Below are 24,836 nucleotides of genomic sequence, written 5' to 3' on the forward strand. Positions count from 1 at the left end.
AAAGACTGCAATTTTTAATTTAATAATTTTAATTTTATTTTACTTTCTTGTCCTGTCTTGTACTGTCCTGTTAAGTTCAGAGAGTGTTTAAGAAGTGCAGTCCACGTTTACATGTTTCATGAAACGTGAAGTTAGATAAGTTGAAGAGGTAAAGCCACAGATTTGTTTGCTTTATTGTTGTAATCTGTGCTTTAAAATGTATATTTCATATTTATTTAAAGTTTAAATAAATCTGAAATTGTTTATTATGAAAAAGATTGATTTATTGCTTGTCTTCATTGAAAAATACATGACAAGAGGCCCTTGAAAAAATAATTGCATATTAAATCACAATCAAGATATTAAGGGAAAAAATCGCAATTAGATTATTTTCCAAAATCGTTCAGCCCTACAATTATTGTCTCTTCATTTTATTATTGTTAATTTATTACACTGCAAGGTCAACTTTTTTTCAAGTTGGCTTTGGATTTACCACTGCAGAAAATGTCAACCATTTATTCTTTAATAAGTTTTTCTGTTACTTTTGTGGTACTGATATTATTTATTAATAATAATAATAATAATAATGAAAATAATAATACATGTTAAGTAACCCCTAGTAAGTTTAAATGTCCTTGGTTACAGGGATACTTTTTCCTATACATTTTTATTTTGTAAATAAAAAATATGCAGACCCAACATAAATAATGTATCCTTGTTTTTTTTTTTTGTTGCTTTTTTGTCATTCTTCTAAAGATACAACGATGCGTATCCCAACTTAAACAGGGCGCAGTCAAATGATTTGTGACTTCTGTGATTTATTGAGAAAGTCTAATCGACTTACTGTACATTGGACTGTAGGGGGAAATCAGAGTAAACAACAAAAACATCCATGCATTTTCCGAGAGCACGTGTTGACTCTCGAGCCAGAGGAGCTTGAACCTATGACATCTGCGCAGTGAGGCAGAGAATCGTTGCCAAACTCGAGTTAAAGTTTATTCAAACGAAAGACACTCTCTTTTATCTAATGTATGTTACTATATTTAACATAACTGATTTATTCAGCATCAGATCATATCCAACAACTGATTTATTGACAGGCAGGAGAAAAAAGTTGATTATATAAAAGAAAAACACTTGTTTGAGCTTATTTGTTTGGACCAATAAAGCAGCAGGTGCTGCATCATTCTTATTTAAGTCTATCCTATCCACTAACCAGTGGTGCTATGAGATAGAGTCATAACTTCACAAAATACGTAGTGACAGCCTGTCCAGTCCGGGCGCTTACCTTGGAGATGATGAGAGGCTCTCCATGCTCCAGGCCGCCCCGCAGGGTGAAGCCCCAAGGCGCCCCTCCCCGCAGCCGGGCCTCCACCAACACCCAGCCGCCTCCCCCTCCTCTACCCGTCTCCTGCTGGAGGCCTGGCCGACTTCCGCTCTCCATGCCCGGCAGGAGAGGCGCTGACTCCGGGCTCCCGTGTCCTCAGCTCGGCCGAGAAACGGAGACACCGGACTAGAACAAAGTGTGTGTCCTCATTCATTAGAGCGCCCAACGAAGGAGCGCTGCGAGCAAGTGCACTACTGACGGGAGGGCGACGGGTCCTCCAACCAAGAGAGGGATGTCCAACTTCAACAACGGCCACACAGAACTACGTCAGAGAATGTGAAGGCTACTCCAACACGAACCACAAGTCCATCTGTCTGTCTCTCTGCCTGTCTCACTCTCCAAGGCAGTTTAGCATCACAATGAGTTACTGCGACTCAGTGCGCAAATAGAAAGCAAAGAGTTGGAGCGAGGAAGGGAGGAACAGACCGAGGGAAAGCACAGACAGACAGACAGACAGACAGGAGATAGAAAGGAGTAAACTACTGACGGAAAGTCCCACAGAAGTAGAGAGTATGAAAACAGGAGTTTCCTGCCTCTCTACCCCAACCATCCACCGCCCAGCTAACTCCTGCAAAAGTTTCAAACTCTTTTCATTCACTGTATTAAGTTGAAACATGAAAGAAAAATGTCAAATCGTGTTTTATGGCTTCCAATAACAAAAATCTGCCGCGTCTTTGATGTCAGGTTCAATGGGCGGACACTGGTTTCACTTTTACCTTTCACTAAACATCTGTTTGTGGCATAAGAAATACAAGGTTTACAAAGTAAATGATTACAAGTACTCACGTTACTGTTTATTGAGTTGCTTTTATTGGTACTTGTACTTTATTTAGTATATTTCTAAATCAGTAATTTAACTTTTACTTTATTAAATACATCCAACCATTACTGAGTAAATTGTTCTAAAAAAAATGGTACCTTTAAATCACAGTACTGTACTGATTTCCGGTCAGCAGTTTATGAAGGCACATTGAACACAATCCATATGTTATGCCATATCAGATCAACGCCTAGCCACTTTCTACGGTTCAGGTTGGGGTTTCTACCAACTATGTTGTTACCCTCATGGCACATTTGGCATGCACTGTTTTAGAGTTCATAAATGTAGCTATACTTAGAGCCTGATAACTTTTTCATATAGAAGTGAATTCAGTGTTTTTTTAATTTAAAAAGAAATTGTATTTTTTGACAAAACGTATTTAATACAGATGCCTGTGAATAAATTCAGTTCTAATTGTGCAAGACTTTGTCTCTTCTTTTTTAAGTTTATACATGAGATGTTTAATGTATGCAAGGGAACCGTGGCTAGATTTATTACAAAAAGTAAACTTGGGGGGTGAAAGTACTACATTTTACTTTGAGTACTATTTAATTGAGCTACTTTTTACTTGTATTTGAGTATTTTATGTTTGACCTACTTGTACTTGAGTACAAAAGTAACTACTTCTACTTCTTTGAGTGGGATATATCAGTACTCCACATATGAATATCTCAATAGCACATTTTTACATCTCAAATTGAATCTTATCATATTAACCCTCACACACCATGAGGCTTTTTGGCAATTCCAAGAGAAAATACAAAAATCATTGGTGTCCAGCTCTTCAAAAGAAGCACAGGGCAGTAGAGAATATTGAGAGTTCAGATGGTTAAATCCAAAATTAAGATTTGGGTTGTGTTTTTTGTTTTTTTAAATACCTTTTTTTAAAAAAAATATTTTTGCCATTTAATCCCAACCCTTTTAATTGTTGATAAAATTTGGTTTTAGAATGTTTTGCACATCCACCTCACATTAAGAAGTTCCGGGTGGACACTTGGGGCCTTGCTATGTGGAGTTTGCATGTACACCCTGTGGTTTTTTTAAAAATGATAACAGCGGAGTCCAGTACACCTCAGACACATCTAATGGGAGCCTACATTTTTTTAAATCTTTTTTTTTAAACAAGTTTGGCCTAATAGCTTCTAAGTGTTCTTATTAGAAGATCTGTGCTTAGGAAAGTGTCACGGTTGATGACATAATACGGGGTCACTGCCTAAAGGAAGCCCATTCACCTCAATGTGTTTGTGGCTTTGTTTTTTGCATTAATACTGAGTATTGAAATAAGACAAAAACTTGCAAATAGTTTTTTCTTGTTTTTTCATCTCTGAAGAAATAATTCAGGTTGGTTTTAGTGGGTTTGTGTAACTTCTTTCTCCTTTTACTCATCCGTGACATTATCTGCCATGCTCAATGTAAAGTTCAAGAGATTTATTATTTTCAAGCAAGGGATAATTGCTTTTCCCCCTTTCTTTCTTTTTTATTGCCACATACAACACAAAGACAGTGACAACTACAGGAAAAAACACAACACATGGCCACGATTACATGATGTTTTTTAATTCGGAATTAATTAATTATTCCAAATTAAATTATTTGTAATTAAAATGTTTAAATGGAAATAATAATTTCCAAATTGAGGTTTACATGGAAAACCGGTTTATTAGGTTTTATTCAATTCTGCTTTAGGTCTGGGGGTTAGGAAGGGTTCTGATTGGACAGAACAAGACGTGTCACGTCTATAAGGACAAAACACACAACAAATCTTTTCTTTTTGGCAAGAACATAGAAGACCACATGAGAACTGTTTTCACTTTTATTTTGATTGTAGTTTTGAAGCAGCAGCTGGACAATAAAACGTGGTTTCACATTGCTCCGGGGAGTAGAAGAAAGAGAGAGCAGTGGAGAAAGGAGATAGAAGTCCGTACTTTGGTCCATCAAAGATATATCACATGACTATGTTCCAATAAATTTAAAAATGATCAGAAAAGGGTCAAAAAGGTCTCCGAAAGGCTCTTGACATCCACTCATAGAATATCCATGTCAACTTACAGCCCGATTCAACGAGCATTAATGGAGGAGTAGTCATTTGAAAAATGGGGGCCCCCTGGCACCTCTGTGGCACATATGGAGTAATGGGCCCCATTCATATATTGGTATGTGCCAATGATTCGGTACCACTAACTGTTGCAATATTTCCTTAAAAAGTGGGTGGGTCCCTGGACCCCTCGGGCCACTAATTGAATTGTGCGAGGCATAATCTTAATCTATGTTGAATTACCTTCGAAACGACTATGTTCCCATAAATTTGGAAATGACCGGAAATGGGGGGTGGGCCCCATTTTTTTTTAAAAAGGGCTCTGAGCGTCTCATCATTTTCATTCATAGAGTATTCATTCCAAACTGCATTTTGATCTAACAAGAACTAACGGATGAGTCGTCATTTGAAAAATGACACATGTGGTAATGGGCCCCATTTATATATTGGTATATGTACCAATGATTCCGTACCACTAACCATTGTAGTATTTGAAATGCAAATAAATGAGAATTTTTTTGGGGCCCCCTGGACCCCATATTAAAAATTGAGCTCCCAGCGTTGATGCGTACACATTTATAGATTATACCTACCAAATTTCAGCCCGATCCGTTCATAGTGTACACAACAACAGCAAGAAGAAGAACAAAGTGAGTGGTGTTTTAAGTCCGGTACCCTGCCTAAAAAAAACTTTATAATGATCTGTGCATCATTAGTGAAGCTCTGGTGCTTCATTTCTAAGGCTTTTTTTTAAAATAGTCTCGGCTGAAGTCCAGCGGCCATCCTGGACTATGTCGTCATCAGCGCGTCATTGCGGCAAGTCGCGCATGCGCAGGACAACCAAATTAATTTAACGTGAAATTAAGTGTTTATAAGAAAGATAAAAGATTTAATTCAGAATTAAAATCGGAATAAACCAGTCACCTAATTTTAAGTGTAATGCAGATTTAAATCTGTCCAGCTATCCCTCTCAGCTCTGGGCTGCCTCCAGACCTTTCAATTCAACTTTATTTGTATAGCACAATTTACAACAAAGCCATCTCAATGTGCTTTGTCTCCTGCAGAACCAGGTTCAGAGGTGGCAGCCATCTGCCTTGACTGGGTGGGGTTAGTGGACAGAAGGACCAACACAGCAGGATAGAGAGACAGAGCATCAGAGTTTCTCAGACTAGTTGAGCCGTGAACCACAGATCAGGAACTGCCATCATCAGCTTCACGACACCTGAAACAGAACAGAGAGAGAAGGGCGAGGAGAAGGCACTGACTGCAGAAAAACATCATACAGTATTATCAAGTCAACCTGCCTTGGCCTTGGGCCTCACTCCAAGTAGCTTTGTCAACCTTATTGTAAAGATGACAATATCTTCCCGTTTATTGGTAAGGTAACAGTGATTCCAAGGTCTGTAAAGGCGACCATTCACAGACGAGCCCATGTCCACTCTAGCGATTAGATTATGTTATGATTCAGTCCTGTTTATGTGGACTGTAAATCACAACCAGCTACACCAGGATTTCAATCTCTTCCCGTTTATATGAAATCTAACAGCGACTTCAAGGACTGTAAAATGCGACAGTTTACAGACGAGTCCATGTCTGCTCTAGAGGTAAGTTAATGTTATTGTATGGTATACGCTTCAGCATATAAGTAGGTTTTGAGTTTAGCCTTAAAAGTCTCTTCCTCCTGTTCTACTTCTAGACATGTTAGGAACTTCCAGAAGACCAGCAAACTGAGAGGGGAGTGTTCTGCCCGGATGATAGGGCACCAATAGGTCTCTAAGATATACAGGAGCTTGATCATGAAGAGCTTTGTATGCTAACAGGAGAATTTTAAACTATATTCTATATTTTACAGGAAACCAATGAAGGGAAGCCAATACTGGAGAAATATGCTCTCTCCAGACCTAGCAGGGGGAGGCAAACCTAGAGCCACAGAGGTCCTTCATGGAGGGCAGCTCCCAGACCCCTTTGGGAGAAAGCCTGCCCGCCAGGATTATGATGTAACTGGAGCAGCAAGATCAAGGGCCTCTACTGTTATTATGTGAAGGGCCCAGAGGAAGGGGATCCCCTGCCTACACCACCCTTAAAGCTGCAGTATGCAGAATCCTCCCTCCGTTCACTGTTTCGAAACCAAAACTTAACTTCACCTTCCTTACTACTCTCCTCTTCCGTGACTTTTTTCTTAATAGGGACTAGTGACAAATGTAGGGACTTAATCTCATGTTATTGGATTGTTTTCTGGTGTTTTAGAGACTGTGACATAAATCACTCTGTAGTTACTGCCCTGAGCAGCGGCTGCTAACATCAACTCGTCCCTACCACACAGCTCACATAGGTGGCTAGCCATTTCCAGACTGTAAAATGAGCAAAATGCAACCTATCACATGAATGCACTTTAGGTGAAAGGTCTAACGTTGAATAATAAACCATTGTTTCATGAATATAGCAGCCAAACAAGAGAACGTATGGAATGCGCTATTGATGGAAGATGCCGTAGCATAGCATCATTAGGCTTATTTTAGGGGGCTGAAGCCCACTTATTTAACAATATTTACTTTTATTGTTAATTATATATACTGTATATATGCTTTTTTTAGGGTTTAAAATATACTGTGTTTGTGTGCTACATTCGCTCCCATCCCAGGTATCTCCTGCGGGCTAAAGCCTCCACTGTCTTTAAAACCCTGCCGTATCAGAAGTAGAAAAAGAAGAGTCAGAGCCAGGGGAATATATTAAGTTTTTTTAAAGTCCAGTTTTTCCTCAAGAAGAACCCACTGCAAGTCTGTCATCCACTCAGTAAAGTGGGGGTACATTTGATATCTTCAAGTGAATTGGACCCAATTCACTTCTCCTGGGTACCAAAGACCAATGTCCGGCTACTGATGCAGTTGGCTCCCTTTTAGGGTGTAAGGGGGTTTCCTGCTGGTACCTACTCCCAGCGAAAGTGTGAGTGTGTGTGTGTATGTGTGCACCTACATATGTATGGGGATGGGGAAGTTATTGGGATCTTTTTTGTTCTAATGTAATGTATTTAATATGATAAAAAAAAATGGTGAAGCACGTTATGCTACATTGAATTGGCTGAAATTGTAGCAAACAATTAATTGACCAAACTTGACATAATTTTCAAAATTAATGTTAGTTTGTATATAACTAAAGCTGTGACTAAACCAATATCCTATGTGATAAGTAAAAAACTGATTCACTGTGTTATATGCCTTTTTTTTATCAGAGATAAAATTAGACAGGGAGACAGAGAGGCAGAACTAGCTTTTCAGAGGTTGAAAATCGACAACGTATGATGGTTTTCCACCTCCAATGTGGCATTAGGAAACATTCCTAAAGATATAATTTACCTGTCCAGAAAATGTGTCTTCAAAGTGTCCAGTGACCTGTTACCAACTCAACTCACATCTCTTGTTATGAAATTCTTTAAAAGGTTTGTAAAGGTTGCCCTACAGAGATGATGAGGATGCAAAACATCAGTAAATGTGGTTTTATTAGCATTACTTTTTTATAGTAAGTAAGTTGTATTAATTATTCTTTTTTTGTTTTTGTTTACCTCTAAATATAAAGCAGTTTTGGGACAATAAAAAACCCTTAGGCATCAAGCACCTAGCTAGGTTGACTTTACAGAATTGTTCTGTCACCTGCACCATTCAAAGATGTAAAATTGCTGATCTCTGTCAATTTTACTTTCTTCAGAAAACAAATAAATAAATTTGTACTTACTTAAAAGTAGAACAGAGTTTGTATTGGATGCCAAGTGTAAAAAATTAGTATAAAAGTTTTAGCTAACACATTTTCATTATTTATCTCACTTTTCTCATATTTAGCACATTTTCCTACATTTAACACAACATTCAACCACATATATAGAGGTAAAAAAAAGCATTAAATCTAAATATTTAAATCTAAATCTAAATGGTATATGTTATATCTAAATGTTAAATCTTCATCTAAATATTTAATATAAATCTAAATTTAAAATTTAAATCTAAATATTATATGTTAAATCTAAATGTTATATATCATATCTAAATACTTAATCTTATATCTAAATGTTAAAATCTAAATGTTAAATCTAAATCTAAATGTTAAATCTAAATCTAAATGTTAAATCTAAATCTAAATGTTTAAATCTAAATCTAAATCTAAATCCAAATGTTAAATGTTAAATCTAAATCTAAATATAAATGTTTAAATCTAAATCCAAATGTTAAATCTAAATCTAAATGGTGAACCTAAATGTCGCACATAAATCGCACATATTCTAATTGACTCCGCTCCTTGTAACCTCAACCAATACACAAGCAGAGACACACACAGCCACTCCCACCCACCTCTTCACCGATGCCTGCTTGGGTGATATGTATGGCTGGTTCTCTCCTGGCGGCGGAGATTGAGCGTGCGGTCATGACAGGTGTACGAGCTGCACTTCACAGTACACTAGATTTAACATTTAACATTTAGATATAAGATTAAGCATTTAGATATGATATATAACATTTAGATTTGGATATAAACATTTATATTTAACATAATATTTACATTTAGATTTAAACATTTAGATTTAGATTTAATATTTAGACATAGATAGATATCTACACAAGCAGAGACACACACAGCCGACCCCACCCACCTCTTCACCGATGCCTGCGTGGGTGATATGTATGACTGCTTCCCTCCCGGCGGCGGAGATCGAGCGTGCGGTCATGGCAGGTGTACGAGCTGCACTTCACAGTACACTAGATTTAACATTTAGATTTGGATTTAAACATTTAGATTTAACATATAATGTTTAGCATTTAGATGCGATATACACCATTTAGATTTAGATTTAAATATTTAGATTTAATGCTTTTTTTTACCTCTATATATGTGGGTAAATGTTGTGTTAAATGTAGAAAAATGTGCTAAATATGAGAAAAGTGAGATAAATAATGAAAATGTGTTAGCTACAACTTTTACACTACAGTTTTACACTTGCACCCCATAAGTTTGGCATCACAACTGACATGTTGATGAACATTTCAACCTATGGTAATGATTATATTACTGTAAGAATAATAATAGGTGCATAAATGGTTTAAATGAAAGCAAACCCATTCAAAAAAAAACTTGTTAGTTAAAAGTTAGGTCATTTAGAAATTTTTAAAATCAGTTAAAATAGTTTTGTTTTTTTTTCCTAACCAAAAGGGCTTTGGATTCTGTGAAGACGCAATAATCAATTTAGGAATTGTTTTTTAGGGCACAAAATAAGTTGTTGGATAAATTTTAATAAAATCAAAATCATCAAAAGAAGAACAACCATTTGCATCCATCACTTTCATAAACGATTTTTTTTTAAAAAAAAATAAAAAACATTCACAGCACCCCCTGTTCAAAATGACTTCCAGTGGCCCTGCTAGTTATCTATCTATCTATCTATCTATCTATCTATCTATCTATCTATCTATCTATCTATCTATCTATCTATCTATCTATCTATCTATCTATCTATCGATCAATCATGTCTGATGTTTGTTACAAACAAACCCCGTGAAAACTGCTTGAGAACTGAACGATTTATGACAACTTTAATTGTGTAAGCACATAATTCCTCTATAGATGTAATGCACTGTAGGAGCCAGTAGCACCGGTCCAAGATGGCCGCCCTGTTGACGCACCGCTCTATGTTTACGTACACTGGTGTGCAGCGCGACTCCGGAAGTAATAGTGGAGCGCTTAAAAGCCAGCGGACGGAAGTTAGCAATAGCTGTCAGCACTGTTAGCATTGTGCCGGGATGGAGGTAACACGCAGAAGTAAGTGATCACAATGTTAGCATATTTCATACGCCACGGCGATATGTCCAATATGTCTTTAGATATTATACATTTATACACACAGGAACATAAAGCAGAGATTCATCAGTGTTGTGTTTGGTAGCTAACAAGTTAGCTATCACGGTGTGTAGCTCGCATACATGTCTCCATCCCCTTCCGAACTGTAGTGCTTTCTTCTCCTTGCAGACTATAAAGATTGTTTAAACACAGTGTACTCCGCCATAGAGGAGGCTGACTTCCTCGCCATCGATGGGGAGTTTTCAGGTAGCTCTATCAGTCTGTTAACACTGTGAAATATTGAAATTCTAACCCAGGCATCCTCTCTGACGTGTATACGGTGTTTCAGGGATAAGTGACGGTCCTAACGTCAGTGCACTAACCAACGGGCTGGACACACCGGAGGAACGATACACAAAGCTGAAAAAGGTGCTCTCAGACAGACTGATGAATGTACAAGTTCTTGGTAAAATCATCCAAATCTCTATTAAAAGTCTATTTTTCTGTCCCCCAGCACTCCATGAACTTTCTCTTGTTCCAGTTTGGGTTGTGTACCTTCAAGTATGACCAGAAAAAGTCAAAGTGAGTGGTATAAGCTTCATGACCAAATCAATGCGCTGCCTCTAGGAGTAATATACCTCTACCACAGTGAAGTGCGTGACCACTAGGGTTGGGTAGGCACGTTGCAAGTCGAGACCACCAATGACAATTTAATATGTTTCTGCTGGCAAGTGTTAATTAAATTCAAATCAATTTTATTTGTATAAAGCAATTTCCAACAAAGTCATCTCAATGCGCTTATCAAAATATAAAATTCATAATAAGAAAGAAAAAACCCAACAAGATCCACATGAACAAGCATTTAGCCATCTAAAAAATCAACATCATAAACACCATTAAAGAAACATAAACAATTATTTCATATAGCCTCCATACTCTCCCAACAAGATATTTCTCATAACACGACAGCACATCGGTTGTTTGTGTTGGAAACACAGAGAAAAAGACTACTCAGAACAGCCTCAGTGAGGAGCATTCACAAAGCCAATCCTTCCTTTTGTATTATTCACTGTAGAAAGTATGAAACATTTTCTGACATTATTTTTGCTGAAGCTCTGGTAACTCAGGTGTTGGTCTCCCATTTTATAAAAGCTGTCGTTTTTCCTCAAAAAAAAGTAAATCTATCATCTCTGGCGCTGTCATCCTGACTGTAGTGTTATCCCGCTCAATAGCATGAGAACGTAGCAGCAGCGGTCACGTGGCATCTATTCACTAATGTATCATGAACTTAGGTATAGCACGCAAAGGCAGCTCTCTTTGCTGCCTTTACACGTAAATAGTTGTCATCTTCGGGACCTGACTGCCCATGCGTAAACACGCAATGGGAATGGAGGCAACGTGGGAATGGAGGCAACGGGCCTTTGGGAGGGGGCGTGGCCTCCCTCTGCCTTACAGCGTAGTGGAAAAAAAAGACTGCAGCTGTTCCAGGAAATAGCGCTGTTAAGTAATTTGGGCTATGAAACGCACAAAATGCGGACACTTTCAAACTTATAGGTACTGTAGGCTATTGAAAATGGAAAAATAAATAATTTATAATTATATTATAATTAAAACAAATAATCAAAATATCAATTCACCCTTGGGTAGGCACTGCCTACCTTGCCTACCCTGATGGCACATCACTGCTCTACCAGCATGACTGATATAAACAAGTTGTTTCATTAGCATATGAATATAATATTTATCTAAGCCGCCATTTAAACCAACTGTTCCCCTAAGCTTCGGAAGTCCTCAGAATTCTTAATTTCCGCAGGCATAGTTTTATCCCCCAATACTATGTTATGGATGATGTGGTTAAGTTCAGTTTTGCTTTGGCTCTTCTGCCGTTGTCACACCCGGATATCCTGCCCTAAACCACGACACTGTCTCATGATTAGTTCTAATCGGTGTGGTTCGGTTCTGAAAGGCAAGGCGGGAACAACACAAGATGGATTCTGGTGTTTGTGAACACCAAGTGAATCCATCTTTTTAAAGCAAGCTTACTCCCTTGCAGCTGTAGCTGAAACTAAATGTTGTCAGCCAGCTTTGCCAAACTTTAGCACGTTGTGATTGGTTTATTAACAAAAGTGGCAGGGTTTTCAAAATCCCTGTGCACTGACTCTCAGGCACACATGCAAAAGGGAGAAATACAATGTGCCTAACTATAACAACTGCAGTTTACAAGTCAGTATTGAATCGTGGATGCTGTACCTAATGGTTCAATATATTACTGAAAATTGTTGCATTGTTCATACACTCATAGCTTGATAAATCTTCTGATTAGCGCAGAATGAACTCTTTATAGAATCATGGAGTCAAAAACAACACTGTTGCAGAATGGAGTTCTGCATTGGAGCTGTCAATCAATGCTCACTGAGGGCTGTGATAGGAGGAATTCCTTTTCCTAACATTTATCTGAACAGTGAGAGTTAGTGACGCACGATGGTTGCTTCATCTGTCTCAACCAATAGCAAAATTCAATTGCAATAGCTGGTGTTCAATCTTTAAAGGGCAGTCACTGACATTTTACAACTAAATACGTACAATTAAAATACTTATACGAAAATGTTAAAAGTTGGACTACGATCAATCAACACTGCCATTTAAGACTGGTTCAGGGAGCATGAGACATGATTTTCTCACATCGATCGGCTACCAGAGTGTAGACCTGAACCCCATTGAGTATATGGAGGATGTTCTAGAGAAGACTGGTCATAGTGGTCTGAATCTCTTATTAATACAAAATCTTGACAAAAAAAAGAAAATGCAACTCTGGATAGAAATAAATAGCGATGTTGCAGTGAATGCGTGCTGTAATCATAGCTAAAGGTGGTCCAACAAAATGTTGGCATCTGGCCAGTCAGTGTATTATAATATGTATGTTGAGACTAAAATAAGGGAAAGGTAGGGCTTCCTTTTCCAAAAATCTGACTTTATATAGTCGAGAAGTAGTTGCTAAGCCAACTCTCTTTCAGTCATATGTTCATACAATAATCACACTCTAAGCTGCAGATAAAAAGTGTGCCGACTCCTCCCTCAGACAAAACCTATTGATTGAAAATGTTATTTATTGATTTCTAAAAATGAGGATTGTGTGAACGTATTTTCATTGAGGACCAATGGAGTCTCCTTGTTGCACCTTGGTTTGGCTTGTCTCTTTATAGGTAAACTGGCTGCTTGGAGGGGACAATAGTCCATGAATAATTATATGTAATTTTTTTTATGGTGTTTTCTCAAGGGAATAGATAGTATTATAACATCAAGCAGTGTTGATATTTTTTGTGGTTTATCGACTATCTTAGTAGTGGTACAGAGAGAGAGAGGTCTGGCTTGCCGTCAGGATATGTTGATCCTTTTTCTTGAAACAGAAAGTGCAATTTTTTTCCCCCTTAAAGGGGACGTAATATGAAAAATCCAATTTTGCAGTTTTTTTTTTTTAAACACAAGGTAACTTGAGTTTCCACCGGCACACAAAATGTGAAATAAATCCATCCAGTCTTTTGTTTGTGGTCTGTGTAAGTCTTACAACACAGAGAAAATTGCTCTGTTTCAAATTTTCGGAGTTTGTGACGTCACAAGCTACACTCCACTGGTGACAGGGGAGAGAGAGGGCTGATCACTTCTCTGGCCATACGTTTACAGCACTTATCATAAACAGTGCCGCTTTTACAGTTTAAATGATCAACTTGCGGAGTTACTCAAGGATGAGTTCACCCAGAATGTAGGCTTATTCAAGAAGTTAACCACTTTAACTCTGCCCCAGTAAGCTGAGGAAGTGTACTCCAGGGACACCCCCCCAAAATGCAGAGCTCACAAACAGCTGTTTTATACAGGGTATTAGACCTCTTCTGTTGCTTGATTCATGTTATGTTTTGCCCAAACCCCAGCACAGATGTCATTGAGACCACAGGGAACTGTTTTAAAAGGTGACAAAAATGGTATATGTCTCCTTTAATTCTTTATAACCATATGATAATTTTATTGTCTGCAAAACTGTGCAGCCTCTCTTACTTCTAACTAAAGAGTAAACCCCATTCACCAAGTTTACGTGCCCTGTGAGCTGCTTGGGAGGCTGACTGTGAGTCCACTCAATTTGCTGTATGCAGAACAAATGCATACAAAACATGCCCTGTTCTATAAGTAGATACCTAAAGTAAAGATAATATATTATAGTCTGAATAGCTTCTCATTGTCCTACTCTTTCGTTGGCTTTTAGAAGGATCAGTAATCATACCTATTTTTGTCAAAATTTCAACTCTTCCTGAAATGCTGTGAAGGTAGTTTCGGTCTGTTTCCATCACACACTTGTATAATCGAGTCTTAAGCTGTCGCACACACATCAAGAGATTTTGTGCTGACTAGCTCTTCTAACAAGTCACATTGCTATTGCTTATTCAGCTAGACAGCACAGACTTCCTCCCACTGTGAGTGAAGAGTAAAAAAAAAAAAAAGTGTAGTGTCTTTTCAGCTTTAAACATCTAACTTCACACATTGAATTTACATGCTGCATCTACTGCAGCTTTGGAACACAAACTAACAATCAATATGTTGTAATACGGTACAATATGTACCTTATGTTTACAAATTAAACCACAAATATCCTTAACTTAAGAAGTCAACCCTTCTCTGAGACATTGTTTGCACCCTACAATTTTGATGCTATTGTTTCGGCATCATCACTTACCTATTGTCTAAGTTTAATTAAATAAATAACTGACCTTACATTGCTCTTGTCTTCCATCTGCAGGTATATCATCAAGCCTTTTAACTTTTATATATTTCCCAAACCCTTCAGTCGGACATCCCCTGACAAAAAGTTTATCTGTCAAGTAAGTTGGTCTGATTAATAAAGGGTCTTGATTCTTTTTGTGAAGCTTTAAAAAAAATAAAAATAAAAAACTTATCTTCCTTAATAAATGTTTTTTTTTAAATTTATTGTATTTTTTTTTTACAAAGTGTCCAATCAAAGGTACAAGATTTTAAAAAGAATAACCTTTGTTTTCAGAGTTCCAGCATTGACTTCCTGGCGAGTCAGGGTTTTGACTTCAACAAGGTGTTCTGTCACGGTGGGTGTAGGAATAGTATGCACCTGTTAAAAATGTTGTATATAATGTGGTTTCTGTATGATTATTATGGCCCTACACCTTTGTCATAACCCGAGCTGCTCCATTTCCAAGTTTCGTGCATCGGGTTTTCCAAATGTATGAAAACAACTTTTCTTATAATGAACATGTTTGTCTAACAACTTGGTTAATGTAAAATTTTCTAATTTTGGTAAGTTGTGGACACTGCTGATCAACCGATACTCGTTCTGCTTTATTTAAAGGAATCCCATACCTGAACCAAGAGGAGGAAACGCAGCTGAGAGAGCAGACAGAGGAGAGAAGAAATCAACTTGCTAATGGTGTTGGGACGCCATCATACATCTCCCCATCTGCCTCCAAAGGCCCTGCACATGTACCTGACGAACATAAGGATTTCATCAACAAAGTGATGTAAGGCTGGGTAACTGTGGGCATTGACAAAGGTTGGCAGTAGACTATGTCTGCTAGAAGGTATAGATTCATTTTCTTCCCGAGGAGTCAGTCAGGAAGCTATGATGACTTTGTAATAACCACAAACGGTAACATTTTACTTGAAGTTTCATACATACGGCTGACATTACGCTGTCATTATGAAATTACACCTGTTATTAGCATGAATAAGGTGTCATTAAGTGTTGTTTGTAGCCCTAACTCTTCATTACCGTACATAACCCCACTAGATCCCTCCACCTAACCCAAAAAATGCCAACATAGCTTCAAAGGTGTCATAATTTAGCAAATGACACTTGAATGATAGCCATCATGACATCCTATTCATGATAATGACAGCATAATGTCAGCCTTATGTACACAATTTCATGTAAAGTTTTATACTGTCCCTCAAGGCTTCCATCTTCTAGATCATGGGTCTTTTGCTTTTCTGCAGAGAGAAGGTTGGAGCCCTCTTAAATGACTCTGAGAAGACTTTGGACTTAGAGCCATGCACTGGGTAATTAATCGTTCATATCGTTTTTTTTATATCATAATTTCACCATTTAAATGGTTTTCGTTTTTTTTTTAGCTTTCAGAGAAAGCTGATTTACCAGACACTAAATCGAATGTGAGTACCTCTTAACCCTCTGTATTGTTCCTTGTTTTGTTTGCTAATACTCACTTTTTCTTTTTGAACTTAAATTAAAAAAAACTATATTTTCCAGGTTCCCCAAGGGTATTCATGTGGAGACAGTGGAGACTGAAAAGGCAAAGCATTTTATGCATTTCTTGTTAACTTCATTTTTATTTTTTGAGATAAATTAGGGATGCCATTTTAATTTCTGTTTAGAAAGAAAGATTCATCCAGGTCAGTAAAGTAGATGATGAGGAGAGGAAAAGAAGGGAGCAGCAAAAACTGGAGAGACAACAGGTGAGTGAGGATTCTCACCCTAATCAACCAGAAATTCAATGTCCATGTTTCAAATGTTTTTTTAATATAACAAAAGGCAACAATCTGAAGTCCAATTTTGTAAAATGTTCTATCAGGAGGAGCTTAATGATGCCGTCGGCTTCTCCAGGGTCATCCACGCAATCTCCAAATCTGTAAACAATCCACTCTTTTTGTTCGAGCTAATTGTACGGTTGTGTGTTCGACATACTGCTGGAGTTTGCACATGCATTTTTTTTTTAATTTCTCGCTGAAGCTGACTTGTCCTTTTATATCTGACATTTTAGAGTAAACTTGTTGTTGGGCACAATATGCTTTTGGACGTGATGCACTCCATCCATCAGTTCTACTGCCCTCTGCCAGAGGTACAGGCTGTGGTTTTCTGTCTGCAAAATGTAGACATCATGTGGTGATCTGTTTAATTTACTTCTCTTTTTCTCACTAGGATCTTCAAGACTTTAAGGAGGTTACAATGTGTGTTTTTCCAAGGTATGCTAATTTTGAATAACATTGAATTTAATAACATCTTCAAAAACTCTTTTAAATAAACTTGTAATTTTCAGACTCCTGGACACAAAGTTGATGGCTTCCACTCAGCCTTTTAAGGTTGGTAATTACTGCTAGAGATGGAATATAATCATTTGTTCTTTCTTAAAAGTTACTGTTTTTTGGTGTTTGTGTGTTTTGTTTTATTTTGTTTTGTTTTGATCATGAACACATCAGCAGTATACTGCCTCTCACAATGAAAAAAATAACGCACCATAATAGTAATTTAAAAAAAAGAAAAGAAATGAAACAAGGCAAATGGAAAACAAATAGTACAAAAACCCTGCTCATGAAGCCTTACAGTTTTAATCAAATTTGGTTAGGATTTTACGGAATTTCCATGGCTTTTTCTTATTTATTAGCATCAGCCTGACTCCACTCAGTTGTGATATCAGAAACTATTTACAGGAGGTTGGAGCTGTGACCTATTGGCTTTTCAGCTATCTGTCCTGAATTGTAACAACCTATTTAGGATGTGTATCTGAGGATAAATGTAATTTTATGTGCCAAACAAGATTTTTTAAATTTTTAATTATTCCCCCCCAGGGCCTAAATTGGGTGAAGCATTCCTGTTTTAAAATAAATGTTGCTACAAAAGTTCAAACATTCCTTTAAAGTTCTCAGTATCTAATGTGAACATTTTTAAATCAAAGTTAAAGGCACTTTTTTTCTCTACTGCATATGATTGAGAGAGAGATTTTTTGTCATGTTGATGTAATTGATTTTACTGATGATTTTAAATGTTCTTATTGATTTAAATGTTCTTATTGATTTTAAACAATTGAATGTTTTATCATGTAAAGCACATTGAGTTGCCTTGAGTATGAAATGCGCTATATAAATAAATTTGCCTTGCCTTGCCTTCTGAAGGTCATCAGTGCTACTTGATATGATGGCAGATTGTTGTACATTTACTGCTAACTTCTTTACCTTTTGTGTTTCAGGACCTGATCACAAACACTTCTCTAGCAGAGCTGGAAAAACAGTCGAAGGAGACGCCCTTTAAGTCGCCACAAGTTGGTGAGTGAATGGAAAAGTCTGGGGTCTCAATGTTTCCTCTTAATATCTAAACATTTTCTCTGCTCCTGGTATGGTCTTACAGAAACAGCTGAAGGGTTCCCTAGTTATGATACTGCACAGGAACAACTCCATGAGGCTGGGTATGATGCCTACATCACCGGACTATGCTTCATTTCAATGGCCAACTACTTGGGTAAAACACAATCACATTGGTCCTGTTTACTTATTGGGTAATTTAGGTTTCTCACAACAAGAACTGATAAGGTGATTTAAAAGTAATCTTTGGCATTGCGTATGATTTAATAATTACTAAATTATCTGTACTTATGTGCGGCACTAATTAGAAACTTCTAAGTGAGAAAAGCAAATTGTGTGGTGTGTAATGAAAAGTTGCCCTGTGCACTATTTTTCTAGTAATATGTTTTTATAACATTTTTCTTTAGAATACATCTGTTTTTTTTTTTTTTTAAATACCCTAACATCCCTGCTTTGATTCTGAAAAGGTTCTTTCTTGACTCCACCAAAATCTCACATCCCAGCACGCTCCAAGCTCATAGAGCCTTTCTTCAACAAGTGAGCAAAATTACCGAAATACTATCTTGTTTACTAAACTACATGATGAAGTAATCATGCATTTGTTTTTCTATTGAGGCTTTTCCTGATGAGGATCATAGATATACCTTACCTTAACATCACAGGACCAGATTGTAAGTAAAAAGATGTTTTCCTCAGTTATACAGTATGTGGCTAAAGATTATTAGGGATGTCCCGATACAACTTTTTAATTTCCGATATGATGCCAATATTGATCTGATAGCAGTTTGAATCATACATACATTTTTTTTTTTTTAAATCCGATATTCGTTTTCAGGCTAATATCGGGCTGATATTGATATCAGATCGGGACACCCCTAAAGATTATGTTGCACAAGATTCTTCAATTTGATTTTCCTCTAAAATCATGATTGAAGTTTCACATATTCACAATGAATATAAAAACTGGTCATGCAGCTTCTTATTACTCCTTTTTACAGTACAGCCCAAACGTGACCATGTCCTTTATGTCACCTTCCCAAAAGAATGGAAGACTAGTGACCTCTACCAACTCTTTAGTGCCTTTGGTAAGACATGATCTCACATCTTGAGTCTGTGTTGTTTCAATATTACTAACTATATATCTATAAAGATCTCTTCTATTTTAACTGTCTTAGGAAACATCCACGTCTCCTGGATAGACGACACATCAGCCTTTGTGTCTCTGAGTCAGACTGACCAAGTGCAGATAGGTGAATCACGCACACAGATCAGGATATATAAATGAGAGTCTGCTATAATTATCTTTCCTTAACAAGCTATGAATACCAGCCGCTACGCAGAGAGCTACAAGATTCAAACGTATGCAGAATATGTTCAAGGAAAGCAACAGGAAAAAGAGAAGCTCAGCCAAACGGTCAAATCCTGGGGAGAGGACAGCTGGGTTAAACCTCATTACAGCTCTTCCAATACTTCCGTGGGGTTTGGATATCTCAGGTACAACACGGTCACCTTCTATTTCATACTTCTACTGGTTTAAAAATACTTCCAACCCCTCTTTCTCTAAGGACCAGGAAGCGAGCTATCAGCCCAGCTCAAGGAGACTTGGACACGGATAAGGGATGGAGTCACTACTCATACCCGAACAGTGAAGGAAGCAAGAAGATCAAAACAGATGGTATGCATTCCACCAATACATAAGTGCCTTTATGCAACAGTGCATTAACGTGCCCCTCAGTTGTTCTGACTGCAGCATCACTGCATTAGACATTTATATTATTGTGAATAAAACTGGGCAGAAGGAAAATCCTGCTGTAGGCTTAGTCCATGTAGGTGTTTGTGCAGAGGTTCATTAGCAACTGTCTAAATAAAGTGCTGCAACAACATATTTAAAAAGGCTCGACCGGACACATTCCAAGGAGAGCACAATAATAAAAATGCCATTTAATTTGAATACATTAATAACTTTACTCAAACATGCACGTGGATAGGTTCACTTAAAGTCTCAAGAAAAATTCGATCTTGAAATAAGTAGTTATATCAATTTAGTTTATGGGTGATCAAACCTTTTCTAGAGGGATCTCCCTGTTTTAACAAAATTATCTAATTTCATGATCAATAGAAATCTCAGCCTTTTTGTAAAAATCTGTAAAATTTTTGGCAATATGTGAAAGGTTTTGAAGTGAGCAATGTACGGTGGCTGGGAAATGTCAGGTGAATGCATTTGTGTTCGTTTCTGTAAATGCAAACAGGTCACAACACGAATGCAAACCGGCCACAACGGAAGTGTTTCCGACGGACCGATGTTGCAGACGGACGGGTATTATGATATGATAGCCTGATATGAAAAATATAAGAGTATCCTCATCAACTTTCACTTACTTTCATACGCGTTTCGATGTCTTCTTCTTGTTCTTCTCTGTTCTGGTGGGTTAAAAACATCCGCCAGAAACGTGTCCGTCTGTAATACCGGTCCGTTGGAAACACTTCCATTGTGGAAACCCGGTGGCCGGGAAGTGTCAGGTGAATGCATTTAAAGAAATGAACGCAAATGTAAAAAGGTCGCAACACGAATGCAAAATGGCCGTAACGGAAGTGTTTCCGACGAACCGATATTACAGACGGACGGGTATTATGATATGATAGCCTGATATGAAAAATATAAGAGTATCCTCATCAACTTTCACTTACTTTCATACGCGTTTCGATGTCTTCTTCTTGTTCTTCTCTGTTCTGGTGGGTTAAAAACATCCGCCAGAAACGTGTCCGTCTGTAATACCGGTCCGTTGGAAACACTTCCATTGTGGAAACCCGGTGGCCGGGAAGTGTCAGGTGAATGCATTTAAAGAAATGAACGCAAATGCAAAAAGGTCGCAACACGAATGCAAAATGGCCATAGCGAGCAACCGGTGATCCCCACCGCGGGGACGGAGGCACCCCAATGGCACACATCAAGTGCGGAACAGCAGCCCCCAGCCAAAGATGCCCTGGACCCACCCACCAGTCCACAGATGGCAGGACAGACCCACCAGGCGGCCGTCAGCAACCTCCACCACCGGAACAGCTAGCGCCGCCCCCCAGTAAACAGCATTGTTCCGAGGCGCCAAGCAACCCCGCCCCAACCCTGGCGAGGACACCAGCACACCCACCCCCCAAACCGGCGAGGCAGGCCGCCCCGGGTCCGCACACCGCGGGGCCCGCCCCCAAGGCCACCAGGAGACGAAACAAGCACCAAGCCACACCCAAGGGGAGGAAGCACCCCCGCGCCCCACCAGGCCGCCACCGCCCGGAAAGACCCCGCAAGGAGAGACCCCAGCAAAGCACCCCGGGACCCACCGCCACGCCCGACCGCACTATCCTGATGTATTTTTACTCTATGCAGTGTCCCAGCCACCAACAGAGGGGCCAGGCCCCCACCGGAGAGGCCCAAATATGTGAGCCAACCCACCACCCTGTTATGGTGCCTCTCCATTCCCCAATGGAGAGGCACTTCCCTATCCCCTGTGAGTGTGTGTTTAGTGAATGTATGGGGTGTAATTAAAAGAAGGGGGATGGAGGGGAGCGGTGCTCCCCATCCTGCCTCTGTGGATATATGTGTATGTGGTGTAATAGGCCGGAGGGTGTAAGTGAAGATACACCCTCCCGGGGGGTGGCATGTTGAGGTGTGATTAAAATTGGAGGGCTATCATTTGATAATACCCGTCCGTCTGTAATACCGGTCTGTCGGAAACACTTCCGTTGTGGCCGGTTTACATTCGTGTTGTGACCTGTTTGCATTTGTGTTCGTTTCTGTAAATGTATTCACCTGACACTTCCCGGCCACCGTAGCAATGAGTGTTAAACTAAGTTCGTCCTTTAAAGAAAAAAGTATTTGAATGGGATAATCCAAGTTGTAGACAAGACCTGTTTTGATATTTCTATGATGGCTCTTAATGATTTGCCATGCTTTTTTCCCCTCTTATTTTCTGTTCCATTTCCCCCTTAGAAATTAGTGCACAAGCTGATGCTGTTGAGAGCAAAACCTCAGAGGGATGGCTAAAGATGGGGTGAGTTGGTTTACTTTTTATTTAAAAAAGCAGTGATTGTTTATGGATTGTACATTTGATCTGTAGAGGTGCCTCAGATTCAGCTGGGTCAAGTCCCGTTCCTGAAGATGATGATGGTGGGGACGGGAAGAACAGTCCAGAAGGCTCAAGTCCAGCAGGACATGATGTGGGGACAGTCGCCTGGCAGCAAGCCTCAACAGGCCCCATTAGGAAAGGTCAAAAAACCAAGAAAAAGAAAAACCAAGGTGTGTTCCTCTTGAGTGCAACGCTTTCCAGCTATTTTGTGGTTTTAATGTTGTTGCCTTATGTGTCTCAAAGTAATGCTACTCTTGGTACAGATCAGGTTTGCCTTGCAAACATAAAAACTAAAAATAAGTAATCTTGTCCTCACCTATTGGCTCATTACCATCTAGTTTCAAAATGAGTGGCTTTTTGTTTGAAAATTGACATTTTTAAAGTATGTTTTGTTTTTCTCCCCCCCACACAGGTGAATCTACAACCTCTCTGTTTGAGGTCCCAGAGGTCTGGTAGCATGAGGTAAGAGGAAAGAAGCCTCTATTATTCTGGGCTTCTGCTAGTTCCTCCGCACTTTGGACTCTTGTTTAATTCCAACACTGCTGGATTTTCAATCCTTGAACTAATTTCAACAGCTCTTGGTGCCATGTCCACAGCCAACAGAGAGGCTACTTTAGTGGAGTATTGAAATACCACGAGCCATAACAGCTATTATATTTGGTGCAGAGTAAACATGAACCACCCACGGCTCCTTGTACATTTTTATTAAATCAGTGTCAATCCATCTTGTGTGTAAATTGGTACAGGAGAGGAACGTTTTTTTTTTTTTGTGCCATCAAAAAGCACCACTCAACAGGTCCTGTTGTTTGCAATGTGGAGTTACATATTTTATTGCATTTGTGAAATGTTCCACATTTTAAAAATGGTTTCATCATACCAACGTAAATTTTATCTGATTTATGTAAATCATTGATGTGATATTTATTAATGGTGTCATTTTGATCTTTCAGCAGAGGTGCTTGTTTTTGTAAGGAAATGTTTCTTGTTTGTTTTTTTGTAATTGTCAACATGCAACAGTGTTATAATGAAAATTATGTAAACGTTAAGATGAGTACTTCTTGCGTAACTTAAATCTGAAAAATCTTAAATATTTCCCAAAAAGAGGGAATAAAATTAAAGACTGTTTCTTATTAAAGAGTTTCTTATTTATTTTCCCAGCAACTACACCAGAACACAGAACGGGTTTACATTTAATACCGAAGTAATTATTTCATCACACTACAGAAACCAAACAAATTACACTATTTTATTAGATTGACTCTAGTACAGGATGGTATCATTTACTTATATAAGGAATGGCTTCTGAAGTTAAATAAAAGGTGTATATTCAATAATCAGACACCATGTAGTTTGCAAAGGTGATCACAGTCTCACTACATGAGTAGTCCCAGCTCTCCAGTGATTGGCTCTGCCCCGGGGGACAATTTTTTATTCTTTTATTTATTAACGGTATCATTGCAGTCCAAACAAATCCAACGTTGCCCACCCTTGAACCAAGCAGCAGTCACGTTGAAAGTCTCATGGCAGTCTGATCCTGATCTGCAGAGATATGAGGAACACACAGGACAGCCAGGGATTCCTTGCTTTATTGATAGATTTTTATTTTTTTTTTTGTAGCACAAATCCACACTTATCAGACAAGCTTCTTTTTTTTTTCTTTGCCTGTATGAACTGGAGCACTTTTGGGTAATTGACCTGCTGGATGAGTATATCTGGGATTTCTCTGTTACCCGGTTTAACCTAACCAGATATCAGATCAGCTGTACTACAAAGCTGGTTATTAATTCGTAATATATTCCAGAGAATATAATCAGAAGCAGTGTGTTGTAAACTGTGCTTACATGAAAGTGGATGTTTGCAGTGTCTGGCCAATCACAAAGATAGTGAAACTGAAGAGCGCCATACGTTACTATGGAGTAACAGACACAGTCAAAGCCAAAAGCAACACTGTTACAGCAAAAGCCAGGAAAATATGCTGGCAGAAAATTTCCTACTATTGATGTATTCAACAATAGAAATTCATTGTGTAATAAGCAGAATGTAGTCTGATCAGTCAGTTTCAATTTATTACAACATAGATTTTTGGAGCAGAATGTTCTCAGTAGGCTGTCATAAAATTAAGTTTAGGGACATGATTAAGATATGTATTGTCATATCCAGCTGTTTATGCTGCAGTGCAGATTGGAGATCTGGGAACCATGAACTGACCCCGGAATTAATAACGTGTGTCTTGTGGCCTATCCAGCATGGTGGTGTAAGACACCAGGAGCATATTTGTAAGAAAAATAAATCAGTAAAACCACTAATGTAAGATTTGCCAAAGAAGCTTGGCGAATGTTGAAGCAACCATTCAACAAAGTGGTTCTACTCCAAGAATGAGCGCTCCCCATCTACAGTGGATATAAAGTTTACACACCCCTTTTCAAATGCCAGGTTTTTGCGATGTATAAAAATGACACCAAAATAAATAATTTCACACTTTTTTCCACCTTTAATGTGACCTATAACCTGTCCAATGCAATTGAAAAACAAACTGAAACTTTTAAAGGGGAAAAAATAAAAACTTAAGAT

At 38.4% G+C, this 24,836-nt stretch overlaps 2 protein-coding genes across 6 annotated transcripts in view; one reads left to right on the top strand and one right to left on the bottom strand.

The window, feature by feature from the left end:
* shroom3 (shroom family member 3) overlaps nt 1-1,876 on the bottom strand; it is a 75,535-nt gene extending 73,659 nt beyond the window's left edge. For 3 of the 5 annotated variants that reach the window (XR_003675303.1, XM_028463672.1, XM_028463670.1), the window contains exon 1: nt 1,268-1,875. Coding sequence is in view for 4 of the 5 variants with exons in the window: in XM_028463672.1 (XP_028319473.1) it covers nt 1,268-1,423 (156 nt within the window). In the remaining variant the exon portion in view is untranslated. Of the gene's footprint in view, nt 1-1,267 lie in introns of all 5 variants that reach the window. The other 2 variants (XM_028463674.1, XM_028463671.1) reach the window with 2 other exon arrangements.
* Nucleotides 1,877-9,939: 8,063 nt separating this feature from the next.
* Nucleotides 9,940-23,400, top strand: parn (poly(A)-specific ribonuclease (deadenylation nuclease)). The gene is made up of 26 exons (XM_028463700.1): nt 9,940-10,023; nt 10,231-10,308; nt 10,391-10,470; nt 10,556-10,623; nt 14,828-14,909; nt 15,086-15,146; nt 15,407-15,575; nt 16,051-16,113; nt 16,186-16,224; nt 16,322-16,364; nt 16,447-16,527; nt 16,644-16,700; nt 16,833-16,910; nt 16,991-17,034; nt 17,109-17,151; nt 18,036-18,111; nt 18,194-18,304; nt 18,615-18,684; nt 18,763-18,818; nt 19,146-19,232; nt 19,323-19,397; nt 19,464-19,641; nt 19,713-19,822; nt 22,130-22,190; nt 22,257-22,435; nt 22,678-23,400. The coding sequence occupies exons 1-26, from the start codon at nt 10,005-10,007 to the stop codon at nt 22,719-22,721; spliced, it is 2,052 nt and encodes a 683-aa protein (XP_028319501.1). The 5' UTR covers nt 9,940-10,004; the 3' UTR covers nt 22,722-23,400.
* Nucleotides 23,401-24,836: the final 1,436 nt, after the last annotated feature.

The sequence above is a fragment of the Gouania willdenowi genome, chromosome 12, assembly GCF_900634775.1.
Source record: "Gouania willdenowi chromosome 12, fGouWil2.1, whole genome shotgun sequence".
Lineage (NCBI taxonomy): Eukaryota > Metazoa > Chordata > Actinopteri > Blenniiformes > Gobiesocidae > Gouania > Gouania willdenowi.